The sequence below is a fragment of the Aplysia californica genome, unplaced genomic scaffold (genome assembly GCF_000002075.1).
Source record: "Aplysia californica isolate F4 #8 unplaced genomic scaffold, AplCal3.0 scaffold00575, whole genome shotgun sequence".
In the NCBI taxonomy this organism is placed as follows: domain Eukaryota; kingdom Metazoa; phylum Mollusca; class Gastropoda; order Aplysiida; family Aplysiidae; genus Aplysia; species Aplysia californica.
In genome coordinates, this window is record NW_004797845.1 from 487,188 (window position 1) to 504,663 (window position 17,476).

A 17,476-nucleotide genomic window follows, 5' to 3' on the forward strand; every position below is an offset into this window, starting at 1 on the left:
TCTGTACAATTTTTTCAGAACAAGAGCTTGAGCGGGACAACTTGGCTGTTTTCGAGTCGATACCGGAGCGTCAGAACGCTCTGCTAGGGGCCGTGGTACGTTTTGCTGCGGTCACCAGCCAGGTGATGAATCCTGACACCATCAAACAGCATTGTATTCGACTTCTTTCAGGTGAGCCTAATATTGCAAAAGTGAACTTTTCTTATATTATTAAGTATAAATATATCGTTTTCCTGATAATGGCCTCGCAAGTTGGAGGAAATTTTTTTTGGGGGGGGGGGGGAGGGGGTGTTAATGCAAGATATTGCTTGCTAGCTAGATCGAAGAATACCCAGCTCTTGAATAGCAGAAAGTTGGAAACTTCACCCCATTTTTTAAAATTCTTTGTTTTACCCCTTAATTTACAGCATGTATCCAAATTGTTTAAAAGTTTACAGCTATTTTCAGTAATGTGAGCATGCTCGGATTTAATCCTCAGTAAAGTTATCAGCCTTTTTACTGCTTTGCTAGAGCAGCCATCATCTGCCTCCTACCTACGCATGAGTTTACTCTCTTGCAGGTTATTTGTAATGTTTTGAAAATTGTGGTAGACTGTCACACCCAGTGGGGATAGAGAAAGATGACATTTATGGAGCTCTTATTGTTAACTGTGACGATGGGGATAGACGGCAGTTGAAAATTACTAGTGAAAAATTCAATTTGGAAGCTACTTATTTACTTCTTTTTGGCAGAGATCGATTAAATTGATATATAATCTTCTGTCTCCTATTAACCTAAGCGCACATATATTTCTTTGATGAATATTTGAATTTTGAATTTTATCAGTAACAAGTTTGGTGTCTGTTTCTCTACCATAGCCCTGATCCCATCTGAGCTGGAGAAGAGGAACAAGGCCACAACGTGTCTGCTTGATCTTGAACTTTTCCACTATCTGGTAGTGCTGACCATGACCCTTCCTGCCCTCCATGCGGAACAGCAAAGGTCACACATCTCGTCGCTGCCCACTGGTGGGCTCAATGATCAGCATGCCTTACAGCTGGTCTTCACTGCCCACGTGGTGCACATCCTCCTGTGTTATGAAGCCCCTTGTGAAGGTCAGTCCTTTATGAAGATCATCGTGTTGGTTAAAGCTGAAGTGAAATGGGAACCTGACAGTCTTTTAGTTTGTATCTACTTTCGCTTTATGCAGAGGGATGAGTACAACTGTTCTAAAGATTTTAGTTTAGTTTTAGTAAGATTTTTTTTCAGGACTTGCACCTCATGTAGGTCTTATAAGTGTCTAAGATAGGTGTTACAAGAGAGTAACATACAAAGAAAAGTCCTGCTCCTTGCAAAATTTGGTAATAGCAAAGATAGTACAAGACAAGATGGGCCACTTCTCTCTTTGAGCCAATTAAAAAAGTGTCCTCAAAATTTGGTGGCGCCCTCTTCACAAAAGCGCACTCTTTGCGAACAGAGTTACCCTACTTGAGTTTTAAAAAATCAAAGTGAAACTAGCAAGTAAGTTTTGGGATAAATTTAGGAAGAACGCTTTTTAAAAATGGTTACGCTGACAAAAAACTTCTTCCGGAGGAAAAGGAGATGGTTTTCTTCGTTTAATTTGACTTTAGAATGAAGGGCGAGAGGATATTAAAATTAAAAAACCCCTAAAACTCCGCACTGAACGTACCCGAACTGCTGATGAACTTGCAGTCGATCTGCGCACGCAAGGAGATGCTATTCCTATTCTTCTTCTGGAAAAACGAAAGAGAGCTTCAAAACCGACTGCAGCGCCATCTGAAGCAAAGAGCATACTTCCTGCGGACACTTTTTAGGCTGAGTGGCCCATCTTGTCTTGTACTATCTTTGGTAATAGCCAAGTTCATTTCTTATATTGAAACCGAAAAAAAAAAATACAGTGTGACTGAGGTCTACAAAATATGCCTTGAAAAATGTTGTTACATAACCCTCTGTGCAATACATCACACGCTATAGGAACTGTAGAAGACCATTTTTGTTATTTAAATTGTTGCTAGAATATTGCTTTGTGCTCCATCAACATATTAGGGATTACGTCAAAAGTGTCTATGACAGTCACCCGTTATAGAGGAGAAAAGTGGCCATCTTTGATAGATAATGTAAAAAAATACATGTGGGGAAATGGGATATGCTGTTTGCGCAGGTGATTGTCTGATGTGGTGACCATTAGAGCAGATTCGACTTTAAAAAAAATTTTAATGTTTTGAATTGGTGTGATAGACCGATTTTTTTACCTGTGGTGACTCTTTCTCTTCATCATTCTGTCTGTCTGTCTCTGTTTCTCTGTCTCTCTGTGACAATTGCATACAACAAAGAACTGAATCATGTGTTTGTAGACCAGGCAAAAGCGTTTCCTAGAGTAGATAGAAACAAACTGTGGCAAACACTTGAAGAGTACAGCATTAGAATTAGGGGACAACTGTTACACAACATCAGAGCCATCTATACCAACAGTATGAGCACAGTCCGCACCCAAAACGGACTCACTGACTGGTTCAATGTGTCAGCTGGAGTGAGACAAGGTTGTGTGTTATCACCGCTACTATTTATGATATATATAGACAAAATTACAAAAGAAGCATACCCCAACCCGATAGACCTGAATGAGATGCTGTTTGCGGACGATCGAAGCCTGGCATATGAGAAGGAAGAATGACTTTAAGAGCACACAGGCAGGCTGAATACACAATGTGAAAAGCTCAACATGAAGATCAGTAAAAGCAAAACAGAGATGATGAAAATCAGCAGAATACCTGGCAACCTTAAGGTCACCATTGAAGGAAATCCGCTGAAACAAGTCAGCGAGTTCAAGTATCTTGGTAGCATCTTTTCAGAAGATGGACTTCTCAACAGAGAAATTGAGATGAGAGTACAAAAGGCTAACAGCGTCAGCTACCAGCTTGCCCCACTCTTCAAACATCCTAACATCCCCATTGAGACCAAAGCCAAGCTCATTAACTCTATTTTCATCCCCACCTTAACCTACCAGTGCCAGACATGGACCCTGACCAAAAGTCTGGGACGTAAGATAACCACCTGGGAGATGATATGTTTAAGGAGAGCAGTCAACAAAACCAGTCGGGACATGGTCAGAAACAACAAGATCAGAGAATAAATGGTGGGAACAACACCTGTCCTGTCCTCCCTAACATCCAAAGGCAAACAATCAGGTGGTTTGGACATCTCACACGTATGGCACCTAATCAGCTTGCCAGTAAAGCCTACTACAAGAAAGTATCAGGGTACAAGGCAAGAGGGAGACCAAGTAAGACCTGGGTCCAGGGTGTGAAGGATACCCTGAGAACATTCAATATCCCACCCAGTCAGGCAATCAAACTTGCTAGAGACAGGAAGCTCTTTCTCCCCTCGACGCCCTAGAGGTACAAGAGGACGGGTAAAGTAAAGTAAGTATGTAATTGCAATAGTTGGGTGTGAGGCTTGTAGTTGGTGTAGGTAAATGCAGCACAATGAAAAAAGTAATGTTACAATATTGTTTATTTAGGGATTCTTTTTTTGTTGCGTTTTTTTCAGAAGAAGAAGAGATGGAATCAAACTCAGAAGCAGCAGACCTGTTGGAGGTGTTTCGTAACTTGCGCTCAGAGGCTCGGTATGTTGGAGTTCTCTCTGTCTTTCTCTCTGCCTGCCTCTGTTCCTGTCTCTCTCTCTCTCTCTCTCTCTCTCTCTCTCTCTCTCTCTCTCTCTCTCTCTCTCTCTCTCTCTCTCTCTCTCTCTCTCTCTCTCTCTCTCTCAGTCTCTCTCCCTCTATTTCACTTTCTCTACTGTTTTTTTTCTGTGGGGTCTTTTCATTTCCTCTATCAATTTTTAAAAAAATGCTTCTTTCTGTGATTTTCTCAGTCTGATCTCTTATCTTTGTGTGTATGTGTTATTTAGTTTTGTTTTGATTTGATTTTAAGTTGAAATGACATTCTGATTGACATTGTGAGAAATGTAACGAAGAATTAACGAAAGTAGCTCACATGTATATTTGTCATCATGCAAATGTTTTTTGTTTCCTTTTTCTTTTTTTTCCTTTTTTTTGCTGTTATCTTCCTGAATAAATCTATTTTACAATCATTATGGGGGCTTGTGGTTGCAGAGTGGTGGACACTGCCTTGCCGGGCTCCCTGTCGCTGCTCCAAGATGTGAAGAATGCCTGTCTGCCGTTCCTGCGCTGCTGTGCCATCCTGTACCATCACCTGACTGGAGTGGCCCCACCTCCTCAGCTCACCAGTGAGTAGTACAGTCGAAATTGTGTTGGAGAGTCACCAATTGGTGAGAAGAAAAACGGCTATCTTAGACGGGTGGATGTCTTAAACAATGGTATTACGATGAATGTAAAAAAAAAAAGCCGCGCAGGGGGTGGGGGGGGGGATGGGGCTGGAAAGTGGCCGTTTGAACAGGTGATTGTCTCGTACAATCTCATAAAAGCAGCTTCGATTGTTAGACACGTTGGGAACAGTGGTTGGTAGTTGTTTGAAGTATAAAGATCCGAATGCACAACTAGACTAGAGTTTGTAATTGCGCTCACAAAACTTCAAAGATCTGTGTTACCCTTCGCTGTGCTGCAGAAGAGACCTTCTCTGCATAGCCATGTTTGTTTTTGTTTGAATTTAAGTCCCCTTTGAATGCAAATATGACATAAAAAAAAAATAATACTGTTACAGTCTGTTTGGCTAGATTGTTGTTGCACCAACAAGATCAGAGGCGTTCTAATTTGACTTCATGGCTTTTATCTGGCATTTTTCAGACTTCTGGGTAGCTGTCTCATAATATTTATGAAACCACGATTGGATTTGTGTCGTCTTATTTATTCCAAAAAATGTCTGATACAGGTAACAACAGCTTGGAGTTCTCCTACCTGTGTCGTTACCTGGCACTGCCCACACACCTTCCTGATCTGTTTTTGAAACAAGGGGAGAACACCAGCAACTTGATACAGAGGTGAGATACTTTTATTACTTTGTACTTTTGATTAAGGATTTTTTAGTGCTCTTTTCTTTGTCAATTTGTTGTAATGCTCTCTGTGACATGCAGATGATCTTGTGTTGCCATTGAAAATAAGGGTGGTTGGAGGATGCAACTGGTAGGTCCAACTTCTTTTTTTACCTCTGTTGTTTTTGTTTGTATGTGTTGCTTTTTCCCCACCCTAAATGGCCATTATTGTGTCAATGTGTGTTTCTTTACTTAACGACGACAACATTGCATTTTATTCTTGTATGAAATAACGATTATTGTGTCAATGTACTTCTCTTGACCCCAACAAAAACCGTTGAAAAATGTGAGATCAATTGTTCTTGGGGGATTAAAACATTTTTTTTTCACCAGAACATGAGCTGTCCTTTCTAAACTTTCTGGTGTTCCTGTTTGTCTTTTCTTGCTTTGTTCCTGGCTCTTGTTGACTGTTTCCATCTCCAGAAAAACTATAGAGACTTTCTGTGTGACAGTCTTTTTTTGGGGGGGTAAGTGTTTTACGGGGCTCGCAACTGCATAAGGTCATATGAGCGCGCGGGACACACCTAATATTTTCAGTTGGTTGGAAATTTTGAATTTTGAATTTTGCTCGGGTGGCGGCCAAAGCCTACTCTTGTCGATTTTAGACCACCAAGGGATCTTTAACGTGCGCAACTTACACCAGGGCCCTCCGAGATTTTTCGCCTTTGTCCGAGAAGGCTAGGTGTAGATCTTTCCTACCAGAAGATCAGGGGTGTGGCAGAAAGACAGCAGTAAGGAGGAGCCAAGGAGTAGCAGTAGAAAGGCTGCAGAAAGAGTCAGGAGCCCAGAGGAGGGGGCAAAGGAAGTGAGGGGATGGGGGCAGAAAATGGAAATGAAAGCAGACAACAGAACATTGCTTGAGAGCAGGAAAGGAGGTGAAAGGAGACAATTTTAGAGAAAAAAATGTTTCGGTCGCTACCCGGATTCGAACCCGGGACCTCTGAATTAGAGGCCAACACCTTAACCTCTAGGCCACGAGAGCCCCCTTGTGTCAGTCTGACTGCCCTTGTAATGTTGAAATAATAGGAGGGTGTCACAGGTATGTCCTCTTTAATTTTTTCCCCCTCCTTTATTTTTTCCAGTCTCTCTTACTTTTTTCTAGTTACTTCATATACTATGACTATTATCATGTTAGTGATGTGTTTGAGGGTGGTTACCAGGGGGCTCTGATGTGGTTTACTCTTTCCATTCCCGTCAAACATCTATCTGCCTTACCTCTATTCATTCTTTTTTTTGGTATGTTTCTCTCTAGTAATATCGCTAATCTTGGACACTTATCAAACCCATTTGTGTTGCATGTACAATAAAATTCTTAATGAAACCAGAATTTTGGTCAGAATGAAATGTAGTGACACAGCTATTAATTCACAAGGACACTGTGATTGGAGGACACTTGTAGTAAGTCTTACTTCTTTTCTTTCCCTCTGTTGTTTCTGTCCATCTTTCTTACTTTTTCCCTGCATGAAGTGACCGTTAGTGTGTTGATGTGCTTTTTATTACTCAAACTGACGGAGAAACTTTATGAGAACTCTCTCTTTGTCCACAGCTGGTGCAGTAGCCGCAGTGTGCGTGAGCGTCTGTCAGCCAGCAGCGAGCCCCTGGTCCACTACCCACTCAAGCTGAACCAGCTCATTGAACTCCCCAACGATTACAGCCTTCTCATCAACGAGGCCTCCACATTCACGTGAGTTTTGAGAGTTTTACAGCTCTTTTAACAGCATTCTAGGTTTTCTAAGAGTTTTGGCCAGTTTATGAAAGTCTCTCTGATTGGATGGATGATTATTATAGGGATTCAATGCCCCTTTTAACAATTTAAGATTATTTATGAGGTGAGATGTCCATCTCCCCTGAAACCGAAGTTTAAAAGAAAGCTGCTTTGGAAACATGAACCACGGCCATCTGCATCATAGCCCAACATGGTCTGATACCAACTGAGTTTAGGGCTGTCCTGATGGAATGGATCATGGTAGATCTAAGAGTCTCCCAAAATTTTTCACTCAGAGATGCACTTGGTCATATTGTTCCCTGTATCATAGTCCAGTGTTTTACCGCCCAAGCTAACCGTCTGCCAACTGCTGAGGAGGGTAAATGGTGATTGGAAGAAAGATTAAGTTGGAAAGAGTTACGGCTGGACAAGTAGAGTCTATCGGTCACTTGTCTGCATCATCATGGTTGATGGTTGCTGCTATAGCCTGCCATGCCACTGGTCTCGATTCTTTGTTCACTTTACAGACACCTACTGCATGTACTTTGTTTTTAGGTCCAGTCAGAGATATGTTTAAGTCTTTTTTTTTTTCTCCCTTGTATTTTGGCTTGTTCAACAGTCGTTATGATATGATAGTTGGACCATGTCTCTGTTCCTCCACGGCTGTTCTTGCTTTTATGTCCCATGGTCCATCAATATACATCACTTATATAAGAATTTTTTTTTCTGTCTGTCTCTTTGTCTTATAAATTCCAGGTGTTTTTACTTTGATATCAGACATTTCAATGAGCTAAAATGTGCATGTGACATGAATAGAACTGTAAGAGTGAACCACTACATTGACAGTTTTTGTCATTGCATCTTATGGTATAGATCCTTACCCTGTTCATTTTGTGGTCTGTATTGTCTTTCCCCTCAGTTTAGAAAAGAAAAGCAATGCTGTTAACCTCAAAGGGAAAGATGAAACAGTAGGTACTGTCCTTGAAAAACCACAGCTTTTCATTGGTATCCGCCCATCTTCATTCACTGTTACTTAAACTAAAACCTTTTCTGATCTATTCTGGGCAAAATATGGCAGTTGTAGTGCAAGCTGCAGACTACAATTGAATAATATCTTTAAAATCAATGCAAGCTTTGTTGGCTGTTCTGTTTTCAGTTGTCCTAAATCTGACGGGGACGACAGCCGTGCTCCGACTCGCTGCCTGGTGTGTGGCCGCATGCTGTGCTCTCAGAGCTACTGTTGCCAGTCGGAGCTGGAGGGTTCGCAGGTCGGGGCTGCCACAGAGCATGCCTACCACTGTGGGGCAAACAGTGGGATATTTCTAAGGTGAGTCTGTCCTCATGTTTCACGCTTTTACTGAGCCATGATTGGAAAGAGGTTGTGATTGATAGGTGCTCAAGAGTGAATTGCTCCTTCTTTTTAATGCTGCTTTCTTTTCTACTGGGTTCCTGGTGAAATGTGTCTGTTACTGTTCTGACTTACTGTATGCTGTAGCTTAACAGCAGCTATTAATTGAATGGTGACAACATCCAGGGGAGTTGGAGGATTTTTTTTTGGTGGACTGCTAATAAGTTCAGTGATTGAGATACTTGGGGTTTTTTCTCTCTTTCCTATTATGCTATTAAAATGTGTGTGTGTGTGTGTGTGTATGAAGGATGTTTTATACCATGGCCTGTACTTAACTTTGCATATGAAACATAAAAGTTTGCATGTTCCCAGAATACGTTGTCTCCAGCTTTAGAAATAGTTTTACCTGATTTATTCTAAAGTGTAAAATATTTATTCTTCTTTCAGATAATGTTTGGTCTCAAATCATAAATCATCGTTATAATGTTACTTTTGGATGAGATTCTAACTCAGCTTTGTAAACAAAAATATTGCCATCACTGATCAAGATTTTGTGCTTCTTCAAACAGAATATGACTTAACTGAAAATGGCAAAGAGCTGAAGTCAAAATAGTTTTAAGTATAATGGAAAATCTCTGTACAAAAAAAGTGTAAATGAATGTACTGTCATATTAGATCTACACAGAGCCCGTTATAAGTTATAAAAGCTGTGACAACACAGCAGCACCTGAAAGGTCGATAAAATCAGCCAATGACTGTTGTAGAGTTAATGTTTGTGTGATTTGCATCCTGCACCAACAATATAGTAAACCATGCGTGTCCTGTTGCTGAGCCTCAAAAAGAGCTCCCACCTTTATTAAAAGTTGAAGTGATTATTTACACTTTTTTGTCCTTTCAAATGAAAGGTTCAAACAGGTTCAAAACTCACTCGGGTTTTCTAATTATTCAGATTTTTTTAATGCTGTCAGTCGTTATATCCCTAATTTGTCAAAAAATAGCAACACCCACCTCAGCATTGAGACCTGGAAGATGAAGTATCTATTTAGAGGATATATCTGGCTGAAATCAGTTGGGTATCAAAATCACAATCTTACAGTTGCTAGTGAAAATGTCTTAAGCATGACTCTGTTCTGGTCGTGCAGGGTACGTGAGTGTCAAGTCCTCTTGCTGTCCAACAAGATCCGGGGCTGTTTTCTACCTGCTCCATACTTAGATATCTATGGGGAGACTGACCAGGGACTCAGGTAAGTCCAGGTCCACTTGTTTGTTCAATGGTTGAAGTGTGTGTGTGTGTGTGTGTGTGTGTGTGTGTGTTTTTTGTGTGAGTGAGAGAACAAGTAAGAGAGTTCTCTTAACTTTTTACTTCAATGAAAATAAATTGGAAAAGATAAAAAGTTATTTTTAATTTTTTATATTACAAGGGGAAGGTTGTTGGGTTTTTTTAAATATGTAAATTAGAAAGGAAACTCAAGATTTGTTAGTAACTTTGTTGATGAAAGAATTTTGGGGGGGAACTTATAGGTATGCTTACCCTAGACCTGCATGTTTGCCGACAATCGTCTGAAATCCGACAATCGCGCCCCCGACCCGCGAACCGGCCGATGCTATCGCTAGGCCCACCTGTATTAGTCAATGTTCGAGCCTGGCCGTGTGCCAGCGACCCCTTTTTCTCCCGTCGGCTTTGTCGGCACTTTCGTTTTCGTGTCGACTGCCGACGCGCGCACCGCCAACTGCCGACGTCGGCGTTTCTGACATAATTGTCGGAACCTGAGTACAAATACGAATACGAAAAAGTACGACGACTTAAATTATCTACTTTCAGTTTCTTGCTCGAGCGGCCATTTTGAATTTCATTTGTTTACTGATTGTTCAGATCATGTGGATTCTTTCAAGTCCGACTCACTTGTTCTACTCTAGATCGAGATTTATATAGATCATTATAGACCTCAATGGAGGATTCATATTCCAATTCTATTGTGTCAAACCATATTATAGGTTGTGCTGTAATATTAATGTTGGTAAAACGCATTTTATCAGGTGCGTGAATTATTTACTTAGAATAAAGATCTAATCTAGATCCAGCCCCCTAGACTCAGCTGAGTCCCTCTCTTCGGAATCGGATGCGGATTTCTCGTTTAAGGCCAAGATTCTAGATCTATTCCTATTCACTTCTAGATCTAGATTTATTTAGATCACTGAGATCTATATGGAGGATTCATAGATCTTTATCCAATTCTATTGTAGCAAACTCTTTATAGCAATGTAGGCCATATTATTTTTATTATAAATTATAAATGCTCCTTGTTTGTTTTGGAGTGTGCTTATTTCTTTTTTTTTTTTTTTTTGACTTGTGCTGGCCTTTTTACATGAGGGCCGTTGCAGGTTCTTTTTTGGGTTAGGCCTAGGGGTAGACCGATAGGGTTTGGGTTAGGGTTAGGTCTCTTCTTTATTGTGTTTGTTCGGGTGGTCGCTCGTTACTTGGAAATCCTTACTTTTATGACACCCACAATTTAAAAGCTCTAAAGTTATGGGGGGGGAGGGGTGCACAAAATTTTCAGACAATCTGGTTGAGGCTCACATGCAGGTCTAGCTTACCCCAATCAACTCAGTTCAAATTCAAACAGGAAATGTCATGTAAAATTCTCTAGCTATTTAGTAATAATCTTTTTTTTTTTTAAAGTTCTCATCTTGCTTTTCTCTTTTGCAGGTTTGACAACTTGTTTCCTGTTGTTGGATTTATCTAGTTCCTTATTTCATTGGGCTTCCAATTATACTCTAATTTTTTATCTTTTTTTTTTTACCACACTGTCAGGCAATGGTTACAACATTTTTGTGAGGTATTATATTCTTGTTAGGGGAATAAAAGTTTTTAAGTGGTGGTAAATGTCACAATCCAGTGTTATTCTCTGTCTGCAGGCGAGGCAACCCTTTGAGCTTGAGCCTGGAGAACTATCAGAGCATTCAGAAGATCTGGTACCAGCACAACATTCCCCAGACAATCTCACGCAGCCTAAACGGGGAGCCCAACACCAGCCTCCTCATCGAGTGGCACAACTTGTGAGCCAACAGCGCTGGCAGACCAGACGTCCCAGCCTGAGAGGGAGAGATGTTGTCTTGAGGGATGAAAAGGGGGGGGTGAGGAGTGTAGTAGGTTAGTGCGATCACACCTACAGGCTGGTGGAGGGGCTGCGTTGTCAATGTGTGAGATGGGAATCACTGAGTCTTGTGTTGGTGGAAGCCAGTTTGCAATGCCTTGAACTCTCATTTTGTTATTGGCTGATTGCTCTGGGAAGGCTTGAGAAGTGGAGTAAAGGGTTTTTTCTGTTTGTTCTGAATAATGGCATCCACTTCCAGGCTGTTTGCAGACTCTACTCATCATCGTGATAATCAGCGTCTCTTGGCCCTCTGGCATGTTTTGTGCCGGTGTTCTTTATTATTGAGATTCGGTCCTTTTGAAGTGACTTGCCACACATTTTTCGGAGCTCAGAGAAGTGTATAATTTTATTTTTTTGCTCATGGCCACATGTTATGATAATAATATATTTTTGGTTTGGTTGAGACCTCTTTCTCCCTACCCCTGTGTGCTGTAGAGGCTCTTCCTATCAGGGATGATATAAAAGTGCTGTATTGAAAAGTTTTATTGGTATACAATTCTGTTATTTATTTCCTTAGATTTTGAATTTCTCTTTGAATTGATTTGTTTCTTCTACTTTGACTTCTTTACGTATTGACATATTGGCTTTTGTATGTACAGAAGGTTTTTCTGTGTATGTGGATAATGATTTGTACATTCTGCCCTTTCAGACCCATAATTTCTTCCTCTTTCCCTACTTTCCCCATGTCATGTTCATGCAGTTCACCAAAATTTGTTTGCATTTATTATGTTTCATTATGGCATAACTGTGAACAGCTTGCAATTTCAAGCCTTTTAATTTATCAGCATGAGTGGGCAACTGTTGGAGGAGTACCTTAAAAATAACTACTACTTAGATATCAGGGTGGTTCCTATCGTGGTATGTATTACAGTTTGCCCAGTGCTAAGGGGTTGTGGCTTATTTTTTCCTAGTCTTACCCGAGGACATAGTTTTCTCGTAGATTGATCATCGTATATCAGTAAAAATGTTGTATATATAATGCATTTGCAAGTAAGGAACTGGAATTGAAGAAAGGTTTGTGTTCTTCTTAGAGGCCAAAAATGTTTTGTCAGATATGAAGTGCTATCTATCTATCATCATATGACAGGACATTGTGACTTTTAAGATCTTTCCCTCTTTATCTCTTGAGCCTTAAGAGTTCTAGCGTTGATAGCAACAGATTGGGTGATTAAAAGCTATAGGTTTTGGTAAGCATTCGAGGAATAAATGTACAGAGTGTAAAAAGTGCCCAGAAATTTATGGTAAATTTTTCTCCATAAAGTATTAGGTTAAGTTGAAGAGCTGGTCAGACTATGGAGACCGCAATCTGCCTTGAGCAATTCCTCAAAAGCGGGTCACTGCTGTCTCACTTATGTGTAAAACTATTTTTGTGTGGAAACTATATTTCCTTGACAGTATTTTCACATTTGAGGTTCACTTTTTGGCTGAAAAGGCTGGCCGGCTCTTATACTGAAGTCTCTACCTAAACGCACAGTTCTCGGGAAGGCTCCTTAGCATGTGTTTATACATTTACATAAACCATTGCAAAGGGAGGAAGGGACGCACTCATCTCATTTCCTTGATATTTTAGTGACCTCCCTTGGGGGGTGAGGGGTAATTATGGCAGACAGTATGACTACACGTGACTGTTTTGTGACGGATTTCCAACTGCGGTAATTGAATGTAAAGGCGTTGAAAGGGGGGGTAGGGGGTGGGCAGAAAGACGTACTCATTGTACTGATATGCACAAAATAATGTCGGAACAGACAAGAGGGAACTGTAGGTGATAGATCTAGTCGTAGGGAAAAGTGCTCAGCCCCGCGGCCTTCCAAGCAACCATTCCTGACAGCCCGTTATCTATTGCAACTTGATAAATGCATGGTTGATATCAGAATCAGAATTCCGAGAGGCTTTTTTTTTGTGATTCGTTGAACAAGTACGGTTTAAGTTCTTTGAGCGCAGCTGATTACTTGATCAATCTTTAATCCAGTAGATGACTATTTAGTGTTCTACAGCATTCTCGTGTGTTGCGTATCATAGGCCAACTAAACTTAACCACGTATGCAGTATCGTGACTCAACACCAGTCAGAAACCTCTCATAGTCAAAGACACATTTCGATGACCAATCAAAAGACATTTCAGTCCCTCCACCCCCAACATATCTCCCGACCAGTCCTAGACCTATGTGTCCGTGGACTGTTGGGTGTGACAACACTCTCTATCACTCTTTTTGTTCAGCGTGATGGGCAGTCTCTCCAAATATCTGGTTGTCTAGGCTTGTCTTTTGCTGGCTGTGCAGGTTGTAGTGAATATTTACTTTTGTCAAGCTTTACCTGTTGGTGTGGGCCGCAGATCGAAGCGTGTGTTTATTGGAAGCGACCATGCATTTGTACGTCTCTAAATTATATAGTGAAAAACCTGTCTTATAACGAAAGCTTGTGTTTGAGCGGAGTGTGTGTTTAGGTGGAGACTACTGTACTAGTGACTAATCTTGTAAAGATAAATATGCTCACATTCGATATGGTTGTGGCAGTTGGTTTCTAAGAAGAAATAAGAAATATTTCTGAGCATTAATCTTGTGACAACCCAACAATTTGAGTCATGTTGCATTTTGAAAACATAACGAATTTATAAATCATTTGTTTTTATCAAACTTAAGGTCTGTTCATGCCGTACGAGTGAGAGAAACAAAATCAATCTATCTGCTTTGATTCCAAAGTTATAATCACTTAATTGAGGTTGGGGAGTTGGAAAAAAAGTTGTTTCGAGAAAATCAATGTTTTGCCTGATATCTTGAAACAACTGAGTGTAACAAGTGACTCATTTTGTCCTCCTGCTGTACAATTGTCTTCTCTCTTGTTTTTGGGGGTTTTTTTTCAGTTCTTCGTGGGGGGTGGGGGGGGGGGGGGGGGGGGGCGGTTTCACAAAATCTGTTTGTCCGGAATTCAGGATTATAAATTACCTTTTAGATGGTGTTTTGTCAACATACCATTACGAAGTGCTCAGCCTTTTTAATAGCCAACAAGTTTTCTCCTTTTGTGCCCAGTGAATAAATGTTTCCCCAGAATAACAGTTAGTTTCCTCAGGTAGTCCAAGAGCTTTTCCTGAAACTATTGTTGATTTAGAATTTCGTCAGTTTGCTTATTAATATTTAGAGAACTTATGTCAGAGGTGCTCTCGTTTTTTGCTGGTGAACTGCGTCAACATTAAAATGTTTTGATTGGGACAAAAATAGTCTGATATTTTTTTATATTATTGGATAATTATTCCTATTGATTTTGTTGTGTCTGTCTTCTCTCCACCATATTATGTTGACTGTGTCTGGTGTACTGAAGCAGGTTTCTGTCCTTCCAGGAAGACTGCCCAATGAGAGGGAGAGTTTTTAGGTCATTTACTTACTTTTGAACCACATAAAGCTGCGTTTCTCAGAGTTCCAATTTTTCTCATAATTACTTTTCTTTTGCATCAGATTCCAGTAGTTCTTCATTGCCAGAACAATTAGATTTTTTTTTTTTTTTTTTTTTTTTTTTTCTCTAATTTCACCAGTGAACCTCCCTGCTTGAAACACTTGTGGGGAGTCTGATTCAGTAATTTTATTTACTCCAAGATCTAAGTCATCTTCAACTGTGCTGGAAATAATTGACACTGTGATGCTTTGGCATTTGTTTTTTTATTAATGCTGTTTGTACATGAATTTCTTCAGGGCACTCTCCTGTAACAAGTCATTTTTGACTGTACTGTAAGAGAAAAGACGCACATAAACTGAATACTGAATGTATGTGAATTCTGTTGCAAATAAGGTATAAAAAAATGTTTGTAGCCTATCACCTGTTTCAGTTTCCCGGATAAAAATCTGTACCTTCAATGCCACAGTTATCTTCCCTACAATGTCATTATGTCTGAAGTACAGGGGAGGGGGGGGAGGGGGGGTTTGGTCCCTCTCCAGTTGTAAGTTTCCGGTGTTTGGCTTGATCCCTAGTGTTGCCGTGAGTGTGTAAACAAAAGGTGTTGGTTTTTGATCTCTCAGCGAACCTTGTCAGATCTGCATGCCCTGTTGTTTTCTCATTTGATGTGAAGGGATGTTGAGAAGATGACAAATTTTTTTTCTCCCACACCTACCCCATTGCCTGTCTCCCATGTATACATGTACTATGTACATACATGCACATAAATGCACACACACACACACACACACACACATAACACAGACACTAACACACTCGCACACGCACGCGCGCGCACACACACACACACACACACACACACATACACACACCAGGTCCGTTTTGTATGGCCCCAGTACCTCCAAAAGCATGTTATCACAGCATGATTGTCTCTTTGTATATTCTTTGTATATAGAGAGAGACTTTGTATCCGTGTATTTTTAAAAAAGAGAAACTCAGTGAAGTAACGTGGAGAAGTTTGGTCTTAATCTTAAGCAAAAAAAAGATTTGCTCCTAGGATGATCAACAGCTACGCCTGTATGCCTTGATTAACAGTTGTCCTTCCTAGTGACAACTTTTTTTATTTGCTTGGTTAAACTGGTCGTTAAGGTACCGTAATTATGTGTGACTATACCATAGTCACAACACAAGTGCTAGGGTTGTGTTTTTAGTGTTGGAGAAACTCGCATGAAATGTTTACCTTCAAATCACAGTAATGTGTCTGATTTAGGTCAAACAGGACATAGAAATTTAGGCAACTTTTTACGAAACAGTTTTGCTTTTTTGTTTTAGTAAAAGTGTTACAGCACTTGCGACACAATAAGGTCATATAAGTGTCGAAGATCAAAGGTGTTACAAGGTAGAGTAACAAACACTGAAAAGGAGAAAGAGAGATTAGGATGATAGATGTTTGGAAGGAAAGGAAGAGCAAACCACAACAGAACACCCACAGACCACCCACATGAAACTGCTTGTGCAGTGTATGGGCGACATCAGATACTGATACATAATATGTCTGCTGTGGTTTACTTATAGATACCTGATACACCCTTAGAAGTAATCTAGGCACTTGTGTTATGACTGTAAAGGACAAATGAGGCTGCTTTTCTCTTTTTATATATGATGAAAATGAAAGCAGCTCACCCAGTACTGTGGCCAGTAGGTGGGGGGGGGTTTTTGGGGGGGGGTTTGGTTATCTTTGGATTGAAGTGATCTGAATAAGTGGGAAGGTGTTACTTTTTAATTTGATTAGTTTGAGGGAGCACCGTCAACTACTCGTGGGTTTGGGATTGTTACTGAAGAAGAATTTGTTGAGATAAAAAAGAGGCTTACAGTTTTGTACAGTTACGTCCAGTGGTCACAAATGGTTTTGTCTTGTCAGCAGATATTTTGTCGGTTTTTATTTTTAGCTGTGCTCATGTGAATTGCTGTATTGATTGATCATGCCCAGTCGCATTTTCCTCATCAGAAGTTTGCAGAGTAAGTCGGTGTAGTTTGTTCTTAAAAAAGAAACAGAAAGGTACGTCCACAGTCACGTAACAATAAAGTGTAAGTTCTCTAACACACTATGTACAGGCTTCTGTGTTTTCTTTGGATTTTTTATTTTTGAAGGTTCCACACAAATATGAAACTTTACATAATATGTCTTCTTTGACCTAAGTGTGAAGGCGGAGAGTTTTGAAGCCTCTGTCAAAAGCCTAAAGTCCAAAACGTCCCATTTGTGGATGAACAGGCTTCTGTTTTCTATGGCTTTTTTTTTTTTTGAAGGTTCCACACAAATGAATTGGGTGGTTGGCGGGTGCTCTGGTGTGGTTTGCTCCATCTTTCCTGTCAAACATCTTTTGTCCTTATCTCTCCTTTTTTTGTACATGTTACTCTCTTGTAACACTTCTTTTCTTCAGCACTTACATGACCTTATTGTGTTGCAAGTGTCATAAAACCCTTACTAAAACTAAACACAAATGAAATGTAAAACTTAACATATTGTTTTTTATTTGATCTAAATATTGAGATGGGGAGATGTGAAACCTCTATTAAAAGCCCACATTCAAAACGTCCCATCTGGGAATTGAAATAAGGGTCATCCACACCATGACTCAGAAGATACGTACGTGTGCAGTCGAGCCGACGGAGTTTTCTGTCTTTAATGTTTGTAGTCGTCTACACATTTGAAGAACTTTGAAACTAGCCATTAGACCAGTATTTGCCATGCCAACGTGGGCGGTAGTTATTGGTATTTTGGTAGGCGGTGGGGATCACAAGGGTTGTGACAGGTGTTATGCAGTGTCCGTCTAGGAAATATGTGTAGGTGGCCGGTATGAAAATGTTAGCCCC

General features: G+C 40.3%; 1 protein-coding gene across 3 annotated transcripts in view; it reads left to right on the forward strand.

Annotated features, from left to right (window-relative positions):
* LOC101861231 (E3 ubiquitin-protein ligase UBR2) overlaps positions 1 to 16,710 on the forward strand; it is a 74,195-nt gene extending 57,485 nt beyond the window's left edge. For all 3 annotated transcript variants that reach the window (XM_005107099.3, XM_005107100.3, XM_005107101.3), the window contains exons 40-48: positions 19 to 171; positions 858 to 1,094; positions 3,550 to 3,625; positions 4,115 to 4,248; positions 4,851 to 4,959; positions 6,557 to 6,694; positions 7,872 to 8,042; positions 9,206 to 9,307; positions 10,980 to 16,710. In XM_005107099.3, the coding sequence (XP_005107156.1) occupies positions 19 to 171; positions 858 to 1,094; positions 3,550 to 3,625; positions 4,115 to 4,248; positions 4,851 to 4,959; positions 6,557 to 6,694; positions 7,872 to 8,042; positions 9,206 to 9,307; positions 10,980 to 11,124 (1,265 nt within the window). In that variant the 3' untranslated portion in view covers positions 11,125 to 16,710. The remainder of the gene's footprint in view (positions 1 to 18; positions 172 to 857; positions 1,095 to 3,549; positions 3,626 to 4,114; positions 4,249 to 4,850; positions 4,960 to 6,556; positions 6,695 to 7,871; positions 8,043 to 9,205; positions 9,308 to 10,979) is intronic.
* Positions 16,711 to 17,476: the final 766 nt, after the last annotated feature.